The 23,062-nt window shown below is 36.3% G+C and overlaps 1 protein-coding gene across 2 annotated transcripts in view; it reads left to right on the plus strand.

Annotated features, from left to right (window-relative positions):
- Positions 1 to 23,062, plus strand: part of MTHFD2L (methylenetetrahydrofolate dehydrogenase (NADP+ dependent) 2 like) — a 132,399-nt gene that overhangs the window by 107,589 nt on the left and 1,748 nt on the right. For both annotated transcript variants that reach the window (XM_063108208.1, XM_063108209.1), the window contains one exon: positions 5,377 to 5,502. In XM_063108208.1, the coding sequence (XP_062964278.1) occupies positions 5,377 to 5,502 (126 nt within the window). The remainder of the gene's footprint in view (positions 1 to 5,376; positions 5,503 to 23,062) is intronic.

The following is a 23,062-nucleotide window of genomic DNA, read 5'->3' on the forward strand; positions in this document are numbered from 1 at the left end:
ATATAATGCTTGAGCCTTCAAATTATATAAGAATTAAGTATAGGCTTCCATGGAATTATAACAGCAAAAAAGAAATAAAGCTCATAGAAATTGTTCACTTGAAATCATTCATTTTCAACTTTAACAAAAAGCAAAAAAAAAAAAAAAATCTGACTTCACATCCTCATGTATATGTCTTTAAATTCACCAAATATTTAAGTAGATTTTAATGCTATTTCACTTTCATCAAGTGATAAGAATTTATATTGCATTTGTATAGTTGGGGAATTAAATACATAGTGTCTAAGATATTTCTTTTCAGTGTCTTTAAAAATATAATTATTGAACAACTTTGTACTTCCAGTCATTTTCTCTGCAAGACAATGATGTAAACAGACTACTTAGAATACTTAACGTCTGAAATAGAGATTTTGTAAGTCCATTTGTTATTATTTCAACCATTCAGTACCATTTATATTTATATTATTTCTCCCTTCCAGTACAATGATAGGGTCAGAAGTCTACAATGGTTCAGAAATGAATTAGCTTAGAGAAGAAAGAAAAAAATTTTTTTTTTAATTTGAAAAGACAAAATGAGAATGTTTAAGTCATACAATTAGAAGGCATCACTAATGCAAGGGTTCATAATTCTATCCGAAGTTCAGAGTAGACCCAGCTGCTGCAGTAGTCCTAACAGCAGTCCCACTCTACCCCTTGTATGAGTCTGGTGAGACAGAACACACACAACGAATCAGGCAAAGCAGATTTATTACACACAGAAAGGCATCACGAATAAACAGAAGTGTAGGATCCGTGACAAGCTAGTCTTCTTAGGCTCAGGAAAGCTTCTCAGGGAGGATGGAGTCTCATTGTGCATGCCCCACATTGCACCACAGCTGAGGGACCCCAAAAGCACTTTGCACTGAGTTAATATACCCATTGATTAGCTCAAGTCTTGAAGAATATCCTGTTGTAGGAGGGACAGGGACGTAGCCTGGATTGTTTCAGATACTTCCTCCTAATCTCAGGATGTCCCATTCTTGGTACATTGTCAGAATTGCAAGTGGGAGGGGAAAGTGCTGGGTCAGCCAAGGCCATCTGGGAACCTGTCCTCCTACAGCTAACTTTCCCAGTTCAATCCCTTCTTTACCCTATTCCGAATATTTCTAATGAGGAATAGGGACAGCATAAAGTTTCTCTTTGTAGCATATTTTATTATTATTCTTAAGTCTTCTTTATATTGACTAAAATCTACTTTCTGCATTTGCCTTCCTTTCTTCCTCCATTCTTCCTTTGAAAATCATATAGAGTAAATCTACCCCCTTTTCAGTTTGTCAGTTTAACATATTGAAGACACTACCAAAATTATTGGGTTTTGGGATTTTATTTTTAGGTGTTTTTTTTTGGTTTGTTTGTTTTTGTTTTTTGTCCCTGAGACAGGCAGCCTGAGTTTCAGAGGTATTCACTGTATGGTCAGTGCACTTGCGCTGGTCTGTGACTATTTCTTATTCTCTGTGAACTGTATATTATAGGAACACAACAAGACAGGGAACTTGCACCAGAATATAAATCAACAGACTGCTTCCTTCATTGAGAACGTCTTGCTACAAAAAATAAAGCTAGCTAGGGCCGGCCCGTGGCTCACTTGGGAGAGTGTGGTGCTGACAGCATCAAAGCCATGGGTTCAGATCCCTATATAGGGATGGCTGGTTAACTCACTTGGGAGAGTGTCGTGCTGACAACACCAAGTCAAGGATTAAGATCCCCTTACCAGTCATCTTTAAGAAAAATTTTAAAAATAAAAATAAAGCTAGCTGAATTAAAGTGTTTAGTGATACAGTTGCTTTACATTGTGGTATAAGCTTTTTTTAATTCTGTTGCTGACCCATAAAGAAACAGCTGAACCAACTAGTTTGATAGAACTCCTCCATATGACATGATTTCTAGACCTGTTCTGATCATCCTTTTCTAGACCAGCCTCTGGAATACAATCAGCTTTTCCTTAGAGAGTCTGCTAAAAATGTAGTGGAAAATATTGCATCCTTATATCTGGACACTATTTGTCTCAGTTTTTTAATGAGTTTTTTTTTTCTTGTTTGTTTGTTTGTTTGTTTGTTTTGACCTGTAAGGGGATCGCAACTCTTGGCACAGTGTGGTCCGCACCACGCTCAGCCAGTGAGCACACTGGCCATCCCTATATAGGATCCAAACCCGCAGCCTTGGCGTTACCAGCACCGCACCCTCCCGAGTGAGCCACGGGGCTGGCCCTTTAAGGAGTTTTTAATAGAGCACAGCACCTGATGAGAATTATGCATTTATCCCCTTTCACATTATTCTTGCTATTTATAATCCATCATTCCAAAGTGACACCCTACTAGCTATTCTATCAAATTTTGTGTCATTTTCAAATATGAGCTATGCAGTTATTGCTGTGTAAACACACAAAAATACCCCAAAACTTAACCGATTAACTACCTTTAAAATTTTTTTTTTCATTAGTCTGTGGTTCCATTGGTCAGTTGTGGTGACCGTGGCTCATTTCTGCTACTCTTCCTGGGGTTTGCTCAAGCATCTGCCATCAGCTGGTGGTTGACTAGGTGATGATCAGTCTGGGATGACCTGAGCTGAAATGACTCAGTTCTCCTCCACAAGATTAATGTCCTCCAGTAGGCTAATTTCTTTCTCATGGCCATAACAGGGTTCCAAAAGAAATAGGAAACACACCAGACCTCTGTAAGAATCAGTTCCACCTCTAGCATACAGTAGAGCAGAAAAAGGTGGAAAATGAATCTGGAGGAAGACAAAAATAAGATAACCATCACAATGTTAATGTGTTCTTCCAAGTTCTTTGTAAAATTTTTGAAAATGGCACTGGCATACTTTTCAGTGAAGACCTTAAAAGACCTTGTTACAGATGCATTGATCAACAGTTTTGGAATATGTTATTTAACCAGCTATGACTCTACCTACAGGAATTTTCATCCAACCCACATTTTTCCATTATGTAAATAAGGGTTCAATGAAAATTTTATCAAATTTGATTCTCCAGTTAAGAAATTACCTATACTTTTCTGAACATAAATGATCATCACTGCATTATTTATAATAGCACAATATTAGAAACAATGCAGTAATGAATAACTTATGGTAATTTATATGGTGAATTATTTCATACAATATTTAAGTTTCAAATACTTAACGAAATGTGAAAATGCTCACAATTTAATTTTAATGACAAAGTGGTAAGATACAGAGTGAAAACAATATGAATGAAATACAGGCATCATATTTTATATCTAATATATAAATATTTTTAAATCTTAGAAAGAGATACAATAAAAAATATTTGTAAGGTAAGATAATAGTGATTTTTATTTTTATCTTAAACTTTTAGATATTTTTAAAATTTTTCTACAGTGGATATGTATAGCATCATTATCAGAAAAAAATAAACATGGCATTTAAAATTTTTTTCCATTTTTAAATTTTCTTGAGAATTAAAATCATGCATACATTTCCTTCTATTTTGAAAATTGTGGCTTTTGTCCATTTGAGTCTGATATTCTCTGAGATATTGTAATAATCACAGGAAGATTTGGATCTTTGCTATTACCATAGTAGTTGGATTTTAATTAACATTTCATGAACATTTTCATCTTAAAAATTTTCCTGCATTTATAATCAATATGTGTATTCTTTTTCTATTGGATGCCAAAAGAAACAGGATTTTGTGACAATCTTTAGAGCAATACTAACTAAGCTATAATCAATAAAAAGGATGAAGTTCTATGTCACAGGTTAAGAAAGCAAGGAAAAAATACATCAAACACTGATGCCTCTTTGGTATATTATATGACTAAGGAACCTATCAGATGGCTACATTTTTGTTGGCACTATTTGTTTATAATCTTCAAACTCTTACTACACTAAAAATCATTTGTCACTGGTGACACCTATGCCTTCTGGAATGCTTAAAGGGATAGTTCAGTTGCTAAGAGAAGGCCTCTGACAACACATAGGTAGACTTTTCCTGCAAGGGATGCAGAATGCAAAAGCAAGTAAGTCACCTACCAGACATAATGTCCACAAGAGGCACTGTGGTAGAATAAAGATGACCACAGATTTCTTTATTCTCCTCCCATCATCAAGTGGGTCTCTGTTTCTCCTCTTGAATCTGGGTGGACTTTGTCAGTGCTTGATCAATAGAATATGACCAAAGAGACATTATGTTAGTTTCCAGTTTCCAGCCTTATCAGACTGGCAACTTTACTTCCTGTCTCTTCGAACAGTCACTCTTGGAAGCAGTTTGCCAGGTTGTGAGAATCCCAAGCTACACAGAGAGTTTATGCATATGGGCTCCAGTTGACAGCCCTACTCATCTCCCAGCCAACCGTGAGCATCGACTGCAGCCACGTGAATGAGCCATTTTGCACACACAGCCTAGTCATGTCTTTAGATGACTCCAGCTTCAGACACTATCTGACTCCAAATACATGAAAGATCCCGTGCCAGATCCATCCAGCTGAACACAGTCCACGAGACATAATAATAACTTGTGGTTTTGATCCACTAAGTTGGGGATGGTTTGTTAAACATTAATTTTTTTAAAAAACTGGATCATTAGCCATTGTTAGCTGGTACCACTGTACTTGAAACAAAATTTGAAAACAGTTATAGAAAACGGGTGGTAACATAAGATCTCTATAGATCTATCTTTCAAACTGGAATGGAGCAATTGTGAGGAGAGCGTACTATACCTTACACCTTTCAGAATCATATACAGACATAATGAATCAAAGAAACCAAGAAAAATAAAAAGAAAGCTCAAGATAGCACTTAATGTTGGAGTTGATGAGACGCCACTACGTTTATGGCACTTTACCACTTATCACAACCCTGGGGAATATGAATTATTATTATCCTCATTTTTTCTTTTTCCCCTTCCTTCCTCCCTCCCGATCTTTCTCCTTCCCTTCCTTTCTTCTCTCTCTGCCCCAATTTCCAAGCTGCTTTCACTCCTGTCCATTTCACTTCGCCTCAGCAGGAGTCTGTCTCATGTTTATAATCTCATGCTATTTATTGTGCATGAAATACAAAGGGGTGCTACTCAAGCAGGTATCCATATGGAGAAGTCAGGTAAGCAGTCTAGGGTAAAAGGGTAACTCCTGGTGGGATTTCATCCACGGAAGCCCCCATGAGCTACTTTAATCATCTTTATTCTCCTGCCTGACCAGAAATGATCAGAGTGCAGTTGGCCTCTTCCTTAGAACAGAGAATTCTATATGTTTTTTAAAGCCCGTGATATCAGAAACATTAGGTGTATAAACCTTTGTTATACTCCAGGACAATGTTTAAGTATTATTCAGAGTGTTTCAAAAAAGTCTATTTTGTTTTCAGGTATTCCAAAGTTGATTACATCTGATATGGTTAAAGAAGGTGCTGCTGTAATTGATGTGGGGATCAACTACATCCAGGATCCAGTGACAGGAAAGACAAAATTAGTTGGAGACGTTGACTTTGAAGGTAATGAAAGAAAATCTCTTTTCATAAGTGAAGAAAAAACAAAAGATTCTACTTTACATGTGTTGATAGTAGAAAGAGAAACTTTCTTCTTCATGGGAACATTATTAAGTTATTAATCATCACCTCTTTCCTCTGATGGAAAAGTTTAATCAAACTCACATACTTCCTTCCTTCCTTCATTTTCTCCCTCCCTTCATTCTAATTGTACCATTGAGGCATGAATATAGTAAAGTGGAGACATTTTCATATTAGAAATATTTTATGTGTAAGACCAATTATCCTGGCCAAAAAAAAAAGCAGGGCCATATCAAGAACTTTATTACTTATAGGTGTGTCCTTATACACAAACTGAAAGGAATAGACAATGCAATTTTTAAAATAATTCAGGTTTTAAATTCTCACTTGGAGTCTGGTTGTCAGCTGATGGTTTACCCAAGTTCTACCATGGTGTAGAATAAAACTGAAAATGCAAACAGAAGTATCTTAGAGTATTAGCCTCATATACGGAAGATTCTAGGATGAATCAAAGACCAGATCCAGGTAAGAAATTTGAGCCTGGTGCTAAAAGAAGAGAGAAAAAGCAAAACCTAAGGATGCGTATAGGTAACAATACAGTCTTAAGGACAGAACAGTGAGTAAGAGCAAAGTACAGATGTGCCTTATCAAAAGACAAACTACTGGGAGGAATCAGTAAAGGGACATGAAAATCAACTGCATTGTATATTGATAAAAGAAAAAAAAAAGACACACTACTGCCCTCATAGGCTCTAATTTATTGGGTCCCTGGCATAGATGAAACTGCAGTCTAGCAGAGATGGCTGTTGACATGAATATGTGTCTGTATGTATATGTGTGTGTGTGTGTATAGTGTATACATTACTAAAATTCTCTTTATTTCCTCTTTCATGTTCAGTCACTCAAGTAAGGTATCAATAATTTATTTGAATTTTTTAACTTGAAAGGGTAAAGATGCATTTCATTTTAAAACCTGTCCTAATTTATTTTTTTCACTGTCGTTTCTGTTTCTTGATAACATTATAGTTACCATGTGTTTATTGCAAAATCACTATGCACTTATGACGCACCCAGATGGCATTGACAGTGTAAGATAACCAGCTCGATGCAAGAACAGCAGAGATCTTTGCAGTTCACTACAATTTCATAAGACTCTTGTGCTTGTAGAGCAGACTTACCCTGCAGTTCTCCACATTTCATAAGCTCTTCTTTCACAGGGTATTTTGTTGGTCTCAGATCATTTTTATGCTTTCTTGTTTTAACTGAGAATGTTTGTTGCTCATGAGGGTATCCTGGAAAAATTAAAAATATGAGCATTTTGGGGTGGGTGTGTATGCTTAGTAGCTCATATAGATATGCCCTTCAGTTTGCATACCACTCAACTTGGTAATGTCTATTAAATCAAATTGCAGTTCTGTATATCTAAGTATACAACAAAATAAAAGAAAGAAATGGCAAAGAGAAATAAAGTTACAAGATGAACAGGAAAAAGCATTGGGCTGGGAGATTGAAGAGGTTATTTCAGACCTAGCACTGTTGGCCAACAGCCTTGCAACTTCTTGGCCATCCTGTTATCAGTTAAATGATAGCGATTATATCAATGTCCTCTTTCAGCTTTAATGTTTGGTGCATCTTGGACATCCAACAGAATGCTAACAAATGATTGTGTTAAAACACAGAAATTTTTGGAAGGAAGGTCAGGATTTTCTGGTCTTATCATGAAGGTTGCCCATATGATTACTAGTATTTCTCTTACTACCCTGCTGGTGAATGGAGCCAGATCAGTAACAAAGACCTGGACTTGGTAGGGAAGGCCTTGCCAGTGAGGCCATGACTCAGCCACCCATAGGAGCAGGCAAGTGATAGGTTTTGACATGTTGCTCTTCAGGTTGCTCATCAGGACTTAACCTGAGGTGAGGGATGAACCCCCAGCTGAGAGGGAGGAACTTTAACTTGGGTTATGCCACAAAACTCATAGGTAGCATTTGGCTACAAATTGCCACAGGGAAAGTAGAGCTGCTTTGTGAGTATCGGTGAAAGTTTCACTATAACTGTAGCCAAGATAAACAAAATGAATGTAGGTAAAATCAAATGTTGAAGTAAATTGTCCTTGCAGGAATCTCTGCTCATTAATAAAGAAAACTGGGTGCCCATTTAAAGTAGATTACACTGATGGGAATGATTTATTGACATAAATAAAGTGTTTGTGATGAAAAGGATGATGTTGTCTTGGTGAAGTTGCACTGATGTAAAGCTTGACATTAAAGGAACTCTCAGAGATATTTCATGACATTGAAAGGGGAAAGGATAAAACTGGAAGCTGATCCAAGCCTAGAAAGGAATCTGACAATTCACCAAGGCATAGAAAAGATGCTTGCTCCAATTGTCAGTTACTTGGCCAGAAGAAGGCAAGCGCCATTCAAACTATTTTTGACCGGATTTTTACAAAAGAATAAAACACTTTAATTTGCAATGTTTCTAATGTTTTAAATTATGGTGTACTAAATAAATACTAGTTTTGCTATTGTTTTCAATTCCTTATACATTTATGAACCACAGTTAAGAGTATTTTTAATATTTTGACAAACAATTTTAAAGGTCATTGAACAAATAATTTTCCCATTGGTTATTAAGATTGCTTTGCACTGTTTCAACAATTATTTTTATAGTCTCACACTCCTGTGAAAACTGAGCACGGCCTGCATTTATCTCTCTGTCCAATAAAATCTAATGAAATTAGTGGTCATATAGTTCAAATTCATATTCAGTACCAAAATCACAACTACACAATTATGCAGTTGCATTTGGTTACAATTTCTCACTGTTACTATTATTATACATGTAAGTTATTCAGTGTTGGAGGTATTGTTTGTTTAATACTTTCCTAAAGAATCACATACTGGTGCTTTTCCACAACAGAGGTCTGAGGTAGGCTTTCCCAGAAATGCCATGCCTCTCTGGGGACTTTGAGAAATAAATAGTGCCTTAAAGTCATTACTAAATTGAAGTGCTATTTTGTTTTGTATTGATCCTCAATTGTAGAACTCCTAGATAATAGGCTGGCCAGTTAGTTCAGTTGGTTACAGTGTGGTGTTATAACACTAAGGTCAAGGGTTTGGATCCTTGTACCTGCCAGCCACCAAAATATATATATATATATTATTGCTTCCACCCTCTGACAAACATCTACTGTTCCCCTTCAATTACATGAAAATACCTCCTTCCTCCATTAAAAGAAGAAACGGTATTTAAAAGCATCTGTGATAAAATTATATGTCTAAGAATTGTTTTTTATTACTAATAATCATACAACGAATAATCTATTTGAAAATTTTAGATTTGCTATATATTTAGTTTTATAATAGTGGGACACACCTACTTAGCCCAGCAATTTCTTTTAATCATTTTCTATTGTAGCTTTGAAAGAAACTTCATTTCTGAGAAAGAAGGCTGTTTTCTCAAAGATAGAAACAAGAGATTATGTGGTATGAGTGGTAAATAGCTTCTTCTGAAAAGCAAACTGGAAAGCAGCCTGCAGTCCTAGACTCAGAAGCTTGTAACTACATTACTTTTATAACAGCAATTTACCAAAAGGACTTGGTCAGCTGAACAATCTAATTAATGACTTCCCATGCTGTTAATTCAGTTAACTTAGCTCATACTGGTGAACTCTCGGGCTTCATTTATACCTCATAGCTAACACACAGATGTTTCTATAATCTTTTGAAACTTTAATAGCTTTGCTTCAGTTTTATGATACATTCCACAGGGATTAAGGTGGAATGAAGAAAACCTGGAATGTCTGCTCCTTATCGCCTGCCATCTCCTCTCCATCTTCCAACCCTGACCACGCCTCTCCACTCATTGGTCTACACCACACAAAGAATAAATGATTCAGGGAAGAACTGATGAAAAGGAAGAAAAGAGATAGGAAGGAGGAATGATGTATAGGCATTTTTTTTCAAAATCAAATAGGTGGGGTTAATGTCTGAATGACTTTTCTCTTTCCACTGTCTAAAAGTTATAGAATAGTAAATAGAAATTATAGAGATATGTCTAAAGGTACATTTTATTGTTGATAAAACTGATTTAAATTATAAAAGTTAAGAAGCCACATTTTATGGAAAAGAATGTCTGCTCCTCTAATACAACCAGGATTATTATTATTATTATTATTATTATTATTATTTTACTATAGTTGTTTTCAGATGCTCTATGAATACATACAAGTATTTTATATAGTTTGAGGAATATATGACTTATGCATTTATAAACATATAGTCATTTTCCATACTTGAGGTCCTAATTTATGATTATGTTCAGTGAACATATCATAGTTTGCTTTACCCTTTCTCTCGTTAAACTATTAGGTTATTTACATTTTTTTCCCCTCTAAGTATTATACTTAAGAATAGGTTAAGCTGCAATAACAATGGGACACCAAAATGCATTCACTCATGATAATTTAGCCCTCTTCTATAGAAGTCTGGATTTAGGCAGGCAGTCAAGGAAAGCAGGTAGTTCTGCTTCATTCAGGGATACTGTTTTTATTCAACTTACTGTTTGTATTAGTTTGCTAGAGCTGCCATAGCAAAGTGTCACAGACAGGGTGGCTTATATAACATATATATGTTTCTCACAGTTTTGGAGCCTAGAAGTCCAAGATAAAGGAGTCACTAGTGTTGTTTCTTCTGAGGTCTCTTTCCTTGACATATAGATAGCCATCTTCTCCCTGTATCTTCACATTGTCTTCCCTCTGCACATGTCTGTGTCCAAACTTCCCCTTCTGCCATCTTCTCCCTGTATCTTCACATTGTCTTCCTTCTGCACATGTCTGTGTCCAAACTTCCCCTTCTGTTTTATTTTTAATTTATTATTAGCATATTCATGATTGTACATTGTGATTTTTCTTTGCCCCCTTTACCGATCTATCACTCCCCAAACCTCCTCCCTCCCACCCCCCACATCTCTAGTATCCTGAGGTATGTTCTCTCCTTCTGAAAGTTCAATGTACTGTTGTGGTCCGTCATTTGTTCCTTCCTTCCTTCCTTCCCTCCTTCCTGCCTCCTTCCCTCCCTTCTTTTCCTTCTTAACACCCAATTATGAGTGAGAACATGCGGTATTTCTCTTTCCTTATCTGACTTATTTCACTTAACATAATTTTCTCTAGACTTATCCATGTTGCTACAAATGACAGAATTTCACTCTTTTTTATGGCTGAGTAGTATTCTATTGTATATATATATATATATATATATATATATATATATATATATATATATATATATATATATATATATATATATACCACATTTTCCTTATCCAGTCATCCATTGATGGATACTTAGGTTGATTCCCTATTTTGTCTATTGTAATTAGAGCTGCAGTGAACATGGGAGTGCAAGTATCCCTTTGACATGATAATTTCCATTCTTTTCTATACATACACAGTAGTGGGATTGCTGGATCATATGATAGTTCTATCTGTAGTTGTTTGAGAATCCTCCATACATGTTTTCCATAATGGCTATGCTAATTTACAGTCCCACCAACAGTGTAAAAGAGTTCCCCTTTCCCTGCATCCTTGCCAGCATTTGCTGTTCTTAGTCTTTTTAATAATGGCCAGTCTAGCTGGGGTGAGATGATATCTCAATGTGGTTTTGATTTTCATTTCTCTGATGACTAGTGATGCTGAGTATTTTTTCATGTACCTGTTGGCCATCTGTATGTTTTCTTTGAAAAATGTCTATTCATTTCCTTTTCTGATTTTTTATTGGGTTACTTGTTTTATTACTGTATAGTTGCAATCTAACATTCATATGGAACCACCAAAGACCCCAAATAGCCAAAGCAATACTGAGCAAAATAAATAAATAAATAAAGCCAGAGGCATAACACTGCCTGACTTCAAATTATATTACAAAGCTACTGTAACCAAAACAGCATGGTACTGGTATAAGAACAGATGCTTGGATCAGTGGAACCGAATAGAAAACGCAGGAATGAATCCACATACTTAAAACCAACTGATCTATGACAAAGGCAACAAGAACATATGTTGGGGAAAAGACTACCTCTTCAATAAATGGTGCTGGGAAAATTGGACTTCCATATGCAGAAGAATGAAACTGGACCTGTACCTCTCACCATATACCAAAATCAACTCAAAATGTATTAAAGACTTAAATATAAGACCTGAAACCATAAAATTACTAAAAAACACATAGGGGAAACATTTTAGGAAGTAAGGCTGGGCAAACACTTTATTAATAAGACCCCAAAAGCACAAGCAACAAAAGAAAAACTAAACAAATAGGATTATGTCAAACTAAAAAGCTTCTGCACAGCAAAGGAAATAATCAACAGAGTGCAAAGACAACCTATGGGATTGGACAAAATACTTGCCAGCTGTACATCTGGCAATGGATTAATATCCAGAATATATAAAGAACTCAAACAGCTATACAAATTTCCCCTTTGTATAGGGACACCAGTCGTATTAGATTACAGCCTACTCTAATGACCTCATTTTAACTTAACTATCTTTTTATAGACCCTATCTCTAAATACAGTCACATTCTGAGGTACTAGGACTTAGGACTTCAACATATGAATTTTGAGATACACGATTCAGCTCATAAGACTGTTCTACCTGAGTGTTGTCTTCACCTGCACAATTGAAGTTGGCTTGCCTCCTCATTCATATTCTCTTCCATGTGATGGTGAAAGAGAGAACCCAGAGCACTAGCTCTGTTTTTAAGAAAAATAGAACTGGAGGCACATGCATCACTTCCCCTAGCATCCTGTGGGCCTGAACATAGTCGCATGTAGGAGAGAAAGGGATGTAGATCCATCATCTCTGGATGGGAGGCTATACTTGGTGAATAATAATCTACCTATACATAAGAACTTGAAGACTAATCTTGGAGGAAAAAGAAAGAGATTTCTTCATCCAACATCCACATAACATTCAGTATATCTATACTGAGTTAATTCAGTTGTGGAAACCTCAGGGAATTTTATCATTATCTGCTTGCTTTCTAATTAGTTTCAAAGCATGCTCAACTTATTAACTCTTTCTTGCAGGGTTGGTGGATGCCTAGTGTCAGTGAAGTTATATCTTGGCTCAAATCTTACAATATTAATCTTGAAATCTCCATATGTTAAAGATATACAGATTTACAATGAAATCTGTGTAGATAATACAGCCTCACCTAAATGTCTTCAGTTCTGACTAAACTCAGTCTATTCAATCATTGATAGAGATTAGATACTTTTTGAACACTTTATGCAATTTTGAAAATTGTATCAAATCCCTTTGTGGCTTTCATTTTCATATCTCTATCTTTACTAGACTCATTTTCAATCTCTTCATTGTTACTGGTGTTTTTAATGTAGCCCTTCAAATTAGATTCATTCATTCAATTTTCAAATACTTACTGAGCACCTGCTATGTATCAGGCATGTTAAAGGCACTTGGGATGCCTGCTATGTATCAGGCATGTTAAAGGCACTAGACAAAGTCTTCACCAACAAGTGGCTTACATTCTGGTTAGAGGACACAGATAATAAATAAATACATACATACATATAATATATAAGACCACATTTAGTGTTACAAAAATAAAAACAAGATAAGGGGACTAGAGAATGATGGGATGGAGGTGCCTAGAAAAAAGGTAGTCAGGGAAGGCATACTGCTAACCTGGACAAAATGAAGGAGAGAGCCATGTTGATTTATGAGGGAGGAGCATTTCAGGCAAATGGAGCAGAAAATGCAGACAACTTGAAGGAGAACATGCTTGGTGGCTTCCATGAGTAAATGAGGAGGAGGGTGGTAGGGAATAAAGTCAAAGAGGTAGCAGCGAGGGTGTCAAATCATGTAGGGCTCTAAAGACCATAGAAAGGAATTTGGATTTTACTCTAAGTGCAATGGAAAGCCATTGAAGGATTTGGGGCAAAGAAATGACATTTGACTTGTATTTTAACATGATTACACTGGCTACTGAATGGCACATAAGTGTGTAAACAGGGGTATCTGTTAAGAGGCTATTGTAATTATCCAAGTAAGAAATGATGGGGCGTGGACCAGGGTGGTAATGGGTGAAGGTGTTAAAAGGTAGTTAGATGATAGATATAATTTAAAAGGAGAGTTGGAATGATTGGTTAAATGATTAATATGACAGAAAGAGGAGAATCAAGTGTGACTTAGGGTTTGGAACAAGCAAGAGTGGAGATGCCAATTCTAGAATCCTCTTGAGATGAATGTTAAGGATTAATGAATTTCAGCCAAATATGTGTATTTAGAGTCAAGAGTGGATAGAGGAGAGGAAGGGGCTCCTTTCAGAAGAGGGAATATCAGATAAAGTCAAGGATGAAAAATTGCGAAAGCCTTATATACTCACTAGTAGGCCCAATATAGTCTGTTGAAGGAGCTAAGTATAATGCTGTAAGCAATTATGAATGTGCCCCACATAGCTTGAGCCTTACCTTGCATTTTTCAAAAAAATCTCTACTGGACAGGAAATCTCTCCCACAAAGGGACCCTATAATTTGGGACTTCATCTGTTCAGAATTATTCCTCAAAAATTCAACCCAGTAGTCAAACACGAGGACAGAGATGGTCTGAATTATATAGAAGCCTGGTATCATTCTAGGAGACTACTAGAGATGGGACAAAAATCCCTGGAGTGCTTTTAAAGCAGCTTTCCATCTATGTTTTCTCTTCTTCTAGTGCTCTAAATTTGAAACCTTACAGTTTAAAAGCTTTCACTCCCTGTTTTTTTTGGGGGGGGGTTGTTTGTTTGTTTTTGTTTTTGTTTTGTTTTTATATTATGTCCAATCTTCATAAAAGACTGTGTTTGGAGTCAGGCTGACTTGGGTTTGAATCCTAGCTCTGTTGCTTAAAACAACTGATCTTAGCTAAATCACCTCACCTTTCTGAGACTCGATTTTATCATCTGAAAAGCTGACATAATAATACCTATCTTATAAAGCTGTTGTGAAGATTAAGTGATATAATCACCTTACCTAGGCTAATTAATGTATGTGAATTGCTGAGCATAATGCCTGGCAGAAAACAGTGTATGTGTGTATGCACATTATTTACCTTTTCTCTGCATACCCACTACACTACTAATCCAGAGTATATAACTTCACACTTCATTTAACCCCTGTGCTTCTCATTACTTTCTGACCTCAACTCTCTTCTGGTCCTGTCTATTCTTCACCCAACCATCATATGAATCAATGTTAGAGCACTTGCACTTACCCTCATCTTCTCCAAATTTGTGTAGCAGGTTTTATCTGCCTTACTCATTTTCCTCTTAGTCATGTAGCACCTTGCATTTTTACCAAGTTGTTCCCAACTAAATTGTGTGCCTCCGTAAGGTAAGCTTCTTGTCTTACATTTCTTTCATATCTCTGTCCCACACCAGGTCTCAGCCTTCTTAATCATACCAGCTGGTTATTTGTATGAACATCCTTTGTACTTCTGTAGTGCCATACTTACATGATGGAAGTAATTCTCTAAAGTTGCCTTAATGGGAAAAAAAAGCTCCCACTCAAGGTAGCAGCAAACACATTATTAATGTACAATAACCATCACAATATCCATTAACGGTACATCCATTGATTGATTCATTGATTTACTCAGCACATATTTAGTGGGTGCTGCTTCATGCTAGGCACTATTTGAGGTACTGGGTGTATAACCATGCATACAATAGGCAAAGTCCCAGGAAGTTATATTTTCCAGACTATGTCGAAGTATGCTTCTTTCGCAAATGGTTTTTGCACTTCGTACTCCCACGTGTATTTTCAACAACATGGAAAAGTAAGAGCACATTACCAGTTTCTAAGGATAACAGGAACTATATGTTTTTGAACTATATAGCTTTTACAGAATTATTAATCTGCGATATTGCAAGGAACCAAATTCATGTGGTTCTCCACAAACTGTTTTCAATGTTAATTATTTAATTGAATGATATGATTTATCAGTCTGACTCAAAATATCTGCTTTTTATGGCAGATGGTTATAAAGTAGCAAAAAAGTCCAGGCTTATTATAAGGGAAGACCTAATACTTTAATCCAGAGGTGATCTATTTTAATCATTTTGAAAAAGTAGATGGAAATTGCAAAAGCCTCTCTGGAAGAGACTCTTCTGCTAACACTATGGCTATAGTACCTGCAGAGGTCGTTTCAGAAAACAGGTAACCACTGATGGTCACTATGAGAATCCCTGTCATCAGTGAGTCACCTGCTTCCACCATTGCTTACATGGACAAGATGTTTATTATGAAGTCTAGGTCCTTGAAATCAGTCAACCTTTGGAGACATTCTATTTAGTAAAATGTATTTGACATTGAATGATCTGCCTTTATAGAGAAGAGTTAAAGTTAAAGCACAAAAAATATGTCCACAGGAACAAGATGTAATTTCTTCTCAGCACTGCATATTAAAATACAAATATCTATGGAAGAAAAATTTTATCTCCTCCTGTCTTGGGTTGATTACAGTAGACTTCTGAGATCAAGGCCCCACCAAGAGATTTATAGTATACTCCAAACATCCCATCTAGTTTACAGATTTGCCACTCTGATAGGAATGAGTGGTAGCTTGAAGAAAAAGGATTAGGGAGGGAAGAAAAAGGATCAGGGAGGATGATAGTAGATGATGATTTTGGTTTCTTAAACTCATCATGAAAGAAAGATACTTTTATTCATTTTCCCAGCTCTCAATAGAGTTACCAGAAATATTGTAGCAGTATTCCTGCTCTTCCCTACCAAAATGGAAACTGGCATTGACAGCCGTAGACAGAAAGAAGGTTCCACTGACAAGTTATAGATAGAGTTCACAGTAAGCAATTTTAAATATTCACCAGGTGATTGATTTGCTTTTTGGCTCTACTGAATCTCCTAAGAGGTATGAATGGTATTTCTAGATATTCACATCTATGATGCAGGTAGCCAGATATATAGAAATTTGATTTAATATCAAGTTTGCAAAGCAAAAACAAAACCTTAGCCACCCTACAGATACAAATTCCAAAGTAAATAGGTGAGGGAAGTTCTTGTAGGTACAGCTCACCAACCTAATGAAGCCAATACAATTTGTATAGAAATGTAGGTCAGAGTTTAATATTCTTCCACTCCACTAGGGCAGTAATCCTCTCTGTCCCATCACTGTCCACAGGATGCCATGATAATAAACACCTTAATATACATATATAGAAAACTTATGGAAACCTCAAGAATCAAGCAACCAGTTAAATGCAAGAGGAAGCATAGTAAATTGCCTCTGGGGCACCTGATTCCTTGTTGCCTTGCAAGAGTTCAGTGGTGAGCCATTCACTTGTTAAGGAGCCCTTTGTTCTCTCTGGTTCATCATGCTCTTAGGTGTCATTTTTATATCAACAATATGAGAAAGTGGAGTGTTTTCTGTATTACTGCCTGAGTCATACTATTTCTCCAGTCCTATGCCATTCAGGTTTTTCTGGTTGTTATTCCTGTACTTCATTTTCCTGAAGCTTGTCTCCCCTTCATTATAGTGGATATATTTGAAAGGCCATGCCTAAGTGGCTTGCATTTAGAAGCATGGGAAAATTTTCCAAGCATTTAATTTAGACAATTATGTGTGTATACGAGAAGGCTGAAACTCACATGAGAGAAGCAGGAAATTTTTGTTCTATTGCCTTGCCACAGATAAGGAATCATCCCTCTTCTTTTTGGGGGAGGGAATTGGTTTTAAAAAATAGTTTTAGCATTGTCAGAAATCTGATATGGGACTTCTTTAAAAGTGACAAAGAATTGAACAAAGTAGAAGGAGAAATACAACAATATCACAGGAATTTGAGAGACACTAGTTCCTCTTCCTCCATCCAAAAATACATTTATAGACCACAAACATACTTTTTTACTTTGCCAGAATATACAATTTCTGAAACATACTATCAAAATTAATTCTGTTTAGATACATCTGGAAATTCCATTATTTGAGACCTTTGCAGTAGTACATAGTGTACTGAAATAGAAATTCACTGTCTGCCAAGGAATCAGAGAGTATTCCAAACAAAGTATCTTAGATGATAATTTGGATTACTAAGGGCCAGGCCCTGGGAACCTGGGTATGTAAAGTTTCCAGAGGAAGTAATGACACAGAGACACATGCTGGAGACACCCTGTCATGAAGCATGGGTTGAAAGTGCCAAAAGATTAATGATTACGTACTTTTTCTTTTATTCTTAAGTTGTTAAAAGGCATTTTAATGTCCCTTATGTTGCTATTAGTATCATTCATGAGTAACCCACACACCCTGTGACCACATGTCATTCTGGGATTGTTTTGAGACACACACATAGACTGGACACCTAGTTTCTTCCATTATCCCTATCATCACCTCCAATTTTAAATGTGAGACAACCTCTACTCCATACCTATTATTCTTATCCCAAAATTAAAAAGTGATTGTCTTCAAGTAAGAATAAAGAAAATGATGTCAAGCCAAGCTTGTCTTAGTTCTTCCCTTTAGAAATCTGAAGCCAAAAACAGAAAAAAAAAAAAAGTAGCCATCATATAGTGGAGAAAAGGAAACACAGCAGATTAGATATGCATACCAGGCTGAAAGAGGATGTCTTAGGTAATAATTTAATGAAATGCAAGAGCCTGAAACTTTATGAAAATGCAAGATAAATTTATTTTTTAATTTTCATCTAAAAATTATTTAGAGTATACATTTTTCTCTCAAATATTTCTTCTTACAAAATTAGCTATTTCTAAATATATAAATAACCAAGTTCATTCACAAAAGACTTTCTAGCTTATTCACCTTGAACACAGTAAGTGCGGCTACCATCACCCAACCTATTGATGGACCCCTCTCCTCAAGGCTGTACAGCCCATGACCACCTTCCCAGGCTTGACTCTTCCTTCTCACTGTTTTCATCATGAGCTTCAGCCATAATGAACTTCTTTCAGCTCCTTCATCACATCAGATCCATTGCCAGGGCCAAACCACCTCTTCTTTTACTCCTTCCTTATGTGCATTGCTTTCTCTCTCCTTCTCTTTCCCCCTCAGGCGTCCATTGGATCTTGAAGCTTTTCTGTAACTTTACAAATCTTTCTCTGACCTCCATATCTGATTTCTGTTCACTCTTTGAAGTGCTTCCACAAAAACTAGAATTTATTTCCATCTTAGGGCATCTCACTTTATCTTGTTATTTTTGTGTTTATCTCCATTTCTGTGACCCCAGATAATAAGTTCACTTCATTGGAGAACTGTGCAAACACAAAACAGGCATTTTCTTCATTTGATTTTATCCTGCATCAAAATACATTTTTTTTCAAATGTTAAAAATACTTTAACCATTGCTGTTAGGTTAGTATCCAAAATTTTTGACATTATCTACTAAACTGTATGTAAACTGAACACTTCTTACCTCTTCCATGTCGTCTCCTACATCTACTACCCTTTACTCCTACACCTCAGCCATACTGGTCTTCTTACAGTGTTTCCAGAAATATAAGCTGCGTTCCACCTGAGGGAAGCTTCTTGCTGTCACTGTCCACCCTATCAAGAACACTATTCTTCACCTCTCTATTTCACCTGGAAAAGTTTGGCTTGGATATGCTACATATATACACAGTGCTCAGGCTCTGTGGAGGATCTAATCTTAGATCCTCCTAACATTCACAGTGCAGTAAACATTTTATCTGTAGCACATATCATAGCCATAGCTCAATTATTATTTAGATAATTATATTTTTAATATCTGTCTCCCCAACTAGACTATAAGCTCCAAGGAGCAGTAATATGTCTGTCTTGCTGAAGAAACACCTGTTGTGAATGTATCTGGACCAGTGTGTAGCACATGTAGGAACAGTAAATAATTGAGTATAGGGTTAGGAAATGATGCAGGACAAAGGTGTTGGGTCAGATGAAAAAAGGTCTTGATTGCCATGCAAAGAATTTATATTTTATCTTAGAGACAATGAAAATCCATCAAATGTGTATAAGCTGAAATGTTCATATCTGTGTTTTCAAGAATAAATCTGGCAGCAGATTGTATGGCTGATATTGTGGACTAGACTACATTGGTAGATTATAAGAAATGGCCACACATTTCTTCTGTCCCTCTATGCACGTCTCCTTTGTGATGCGACTTTGCCACTCTTCTTATCCCAAACCTTTGAATTTGAGCTTGACTCTGTGACTTGCTTTGGCCAGTGGGACATTAGCAAATACAGAGGTGTGGAAAGCATTTGCACATTGGGGTTTCCCTGGGACTTGACTGGCAACCTGAGGCCACCACATAAAGTAGCTTCACTGGAGAAGTGAATCGCAACCAGTCTTTAAGCTTCCTCCACCCTATTTACATGTATAACACTCCTCCCTCAGCACTGGAAGCATCTCTCACTTCAGACAGTGATTCCCGTGGCGCATACTAGAATCTTGGGATGGGAAGAGGCATATGTAGTTTGACTTCATTTCACAGAAAATTCCAACGTATCCTGTGACTGCACATTGAAAATGACTTTACTAAGTTTCATCGATCAATGAATGGTTAACTCAGCCTGAGAAGTGACATTTATGTTAGATCTGAGAAGTAAGAATAAATGTTTATCGGACAGAGAAGTGACAGAAGGGCATATTAGACAAAGAGAATAATATGTACAAAGGCAAATCCTACACCCCAAATAATCCTTTTTTTTCTATACAGACTCTTAACATTCTAAAGCATGCTGATAAAGCCATAGCACTTTCAATGAAACTATGGAATTTACTTTGCAGGGCCTAAAGTTTGCAGAGAGGTCATTCAAATAAATTGTCATGATAATTATTGCCTTTCCTCAAAATATTCTTATTTTCAGGAACTTGCTTTAAACATCACCAAGTCATTTCCATCTGAGTCTCATTCCCCGGAGCAAGTTCCATGCACACAGTAGGATTTGATTATTGTTTTATTTGTCTCAATTGTCAAACAGTTTCAGTAACTCTATAATCATGTTGACTTTATAAAATCGAATCTAACCCTGGTTATGCCGTATATGTTGAATAGCTTCTCATGAAAGTGCTGATATCAATTCAGATCTAGTACGTGATTCTTATGCACACAGAACTTTTGGTATTTTCCTTAAACACACAAGCCTGCTCTCTCACAGCTACACCCACAGTAAATAAGTCTCTGAAGGAAATTACTGCCCTATAATGCTTCTGTATTTCTTTTAAATGGAGCATATAGAACACCTTTTCCCCCCACACAATAGAATTAATCTTTAAAAGCATCACCTTCTACAAGCAGGTGCAAACCCTTGTCTGCCCTGAGGGAAAGACCAGCCAATGAGAGGTTTTTCTGGTGATGTAGTGCTTGTTAACTTCAACCCTCAGCACAGTGTCGTCAGCACCACGCTCAGCCACTGAGCGCACCAGCCATCCCTATTAGGATCCGAACCCACGGCCTCGGCCCTACCAGTGCCGCACTCTCCTGAGTGAGCCACGGGGCCGGCCCAACTTACTGTCTTTCAGATATGATTGGGGAAGACGCTTTTCAGAGCATAAAACATGAATTGAATTTAACTCTTTCTCACATTATTAATTTTAGCCCATAAGCCACCTCTGTTATCTCATAAACACATTGCTTAGGATAGCCCAGAAATAGTTATGCAAAATTATTAGTTTTTTCTGAGCATTGGCATCTGTACCTACTGGCATTTGCCAGTAATTTCCCACCTTTCTTCAGAAATTCCGCACTTCCATATTCTGATCCTTATGTAAATAGACAAAGAATACATTAACACTAGCCAGGAGCAGATGAGTTTACATTTCTTTCTCAGACCTAGATTCTCGTGATAATCAAATCAAAAGGAATAGGACCTAATATATACATATATATTTTTTTTAATCAAATTCATCCCTCTCTACTTCTCTTAACCATTTACAAACTTTATCTTCATGTCTGTCCACTTTATTTCAAAGATAAAAAAATATTTGAAACAAGTATTTGAATAACCAGGTGTGTGCACAGTGATATCATAATCTTCTGCCTAGTGAGTAATTTACAGGGCCCCACTGATGCTATTAAATGCTTATTGATGTTAAGAGAAGCTCTAGCCCAGGTCAGATGAAGACCCATTACCCATCACATAATCTAAGTCTATGGAAAGTGACAGACAGAACAGGATTTATGTGTGTTAGTTTCTACCAATAAAGTGTGCGAAAATGCAGGCACTGAGCTAAAAATTTCAGGCAGGTCTAATTTCACACACAGCTCATTTCCATGTCCTCTTTCTTAGCACAAACCTCACTTTTTGAGCAAAAAAATGGAATAGTAAACATGTTGTGAAAAACATAATTTGGAAGAGGAGGGTCATGTACCTGGGCAAACCAGTGGTTTATCTGATAACCAGGAATAAAGCGACTCAGACTGCTAAACTAGATGTGTAATTTGAAGTGCAAGATGATGAGCTATGACTACACATAATAAAAAACGAAGGAAAATTAATATATTAGAATATTTTATTCTTTGTTTTATTTTTCAAACTATCCTCCTAACACTTTAAGAAAACAGTTATTTTCTGGCACTCGAGCCATTCTTAGGACTTTTCTCCTTGTTCAGGACATGATAATACAGTTCCATTGGGATGGGATGGAATTATGGAATTATAGAATGTTTCAGACCTAGGTGTGGACAATGTCTATGCCATATGAAAGAGCGGTAAGTCATTGTAACTTCAGTGAGCCACAATTTCCTCATCTATTAAAATGAAATAATTAAATATTAATTATTAAAATAACGTATATAAAATTCTCAGCAAGTAATAGGTTCTCAATTGGTAGTAGTTATGATTATTACTATTTTTCTATATACAAGTAATATCCAAGCCACTTTATCTTTCAAAGTTGAAAACAAACCATATAAAAACAATTATATACTCACAATAGATTCCCTGAAATAACCAATTGTATTCCACATTTTATTTTAAAATAAACCATTTTGTTTTCCATTGAAGAGTTAGTTCGTACTTGATTATTAATTTACTATATTATTCACTAGGATTTTATTTTTATGTATTAATATTTCAAAGTTACTGCTTTACAAATATGTGATTTTATCAGTATAAATAGTAGTGGTGATACATTTCTTCTAAAGCTTTGCTGAAGTTTTTAAGGCATTACTTCTCAAATGCTTGAGAAAAGGTCCCAGAAGGAATTGCTCGTGCCAAGTCAGCTTATTAAAAAGTGAAAAATGCAGTTTATCACCCTCAAGAAAAATTAGTTGCTTGAGTTTTTCAGTAAATTAGCTTCAGCTTAATTGAGATTGTTTATATCCAGTCAAAAGCACTGAAACATTTCTGCAAATTGATTTTAGATTTTATATAAGGGCTATTTAGTTCACTTTATCAAAATTTGACTGAATGTCTAACATGTGTGTGGAGAAGTTCTAAGACTGAAAACCACCACCACCACCACCACAACTTGCCTTCTGCCTTCCAGGTGCCAGTGACTAGTTAAGGGAACAGACAGTACTATGTATTAAGTTCCATA

The sequence above is a fragment of the Cynocephalus volans genome, chromosome 9 (assembly GCF_027409185.1).
Source record: "Cynocephalus volans isolate mCynVol1 chromosome 9, mCynVol1.pri, whole genome shotgun sequence".
Lineage (NCBI taxonomy): Eukaryota > Metazoa > Chordata > Mammalia > Dermoptera > Cynocephalidae > Cynocephalus > Cynocephalus volans.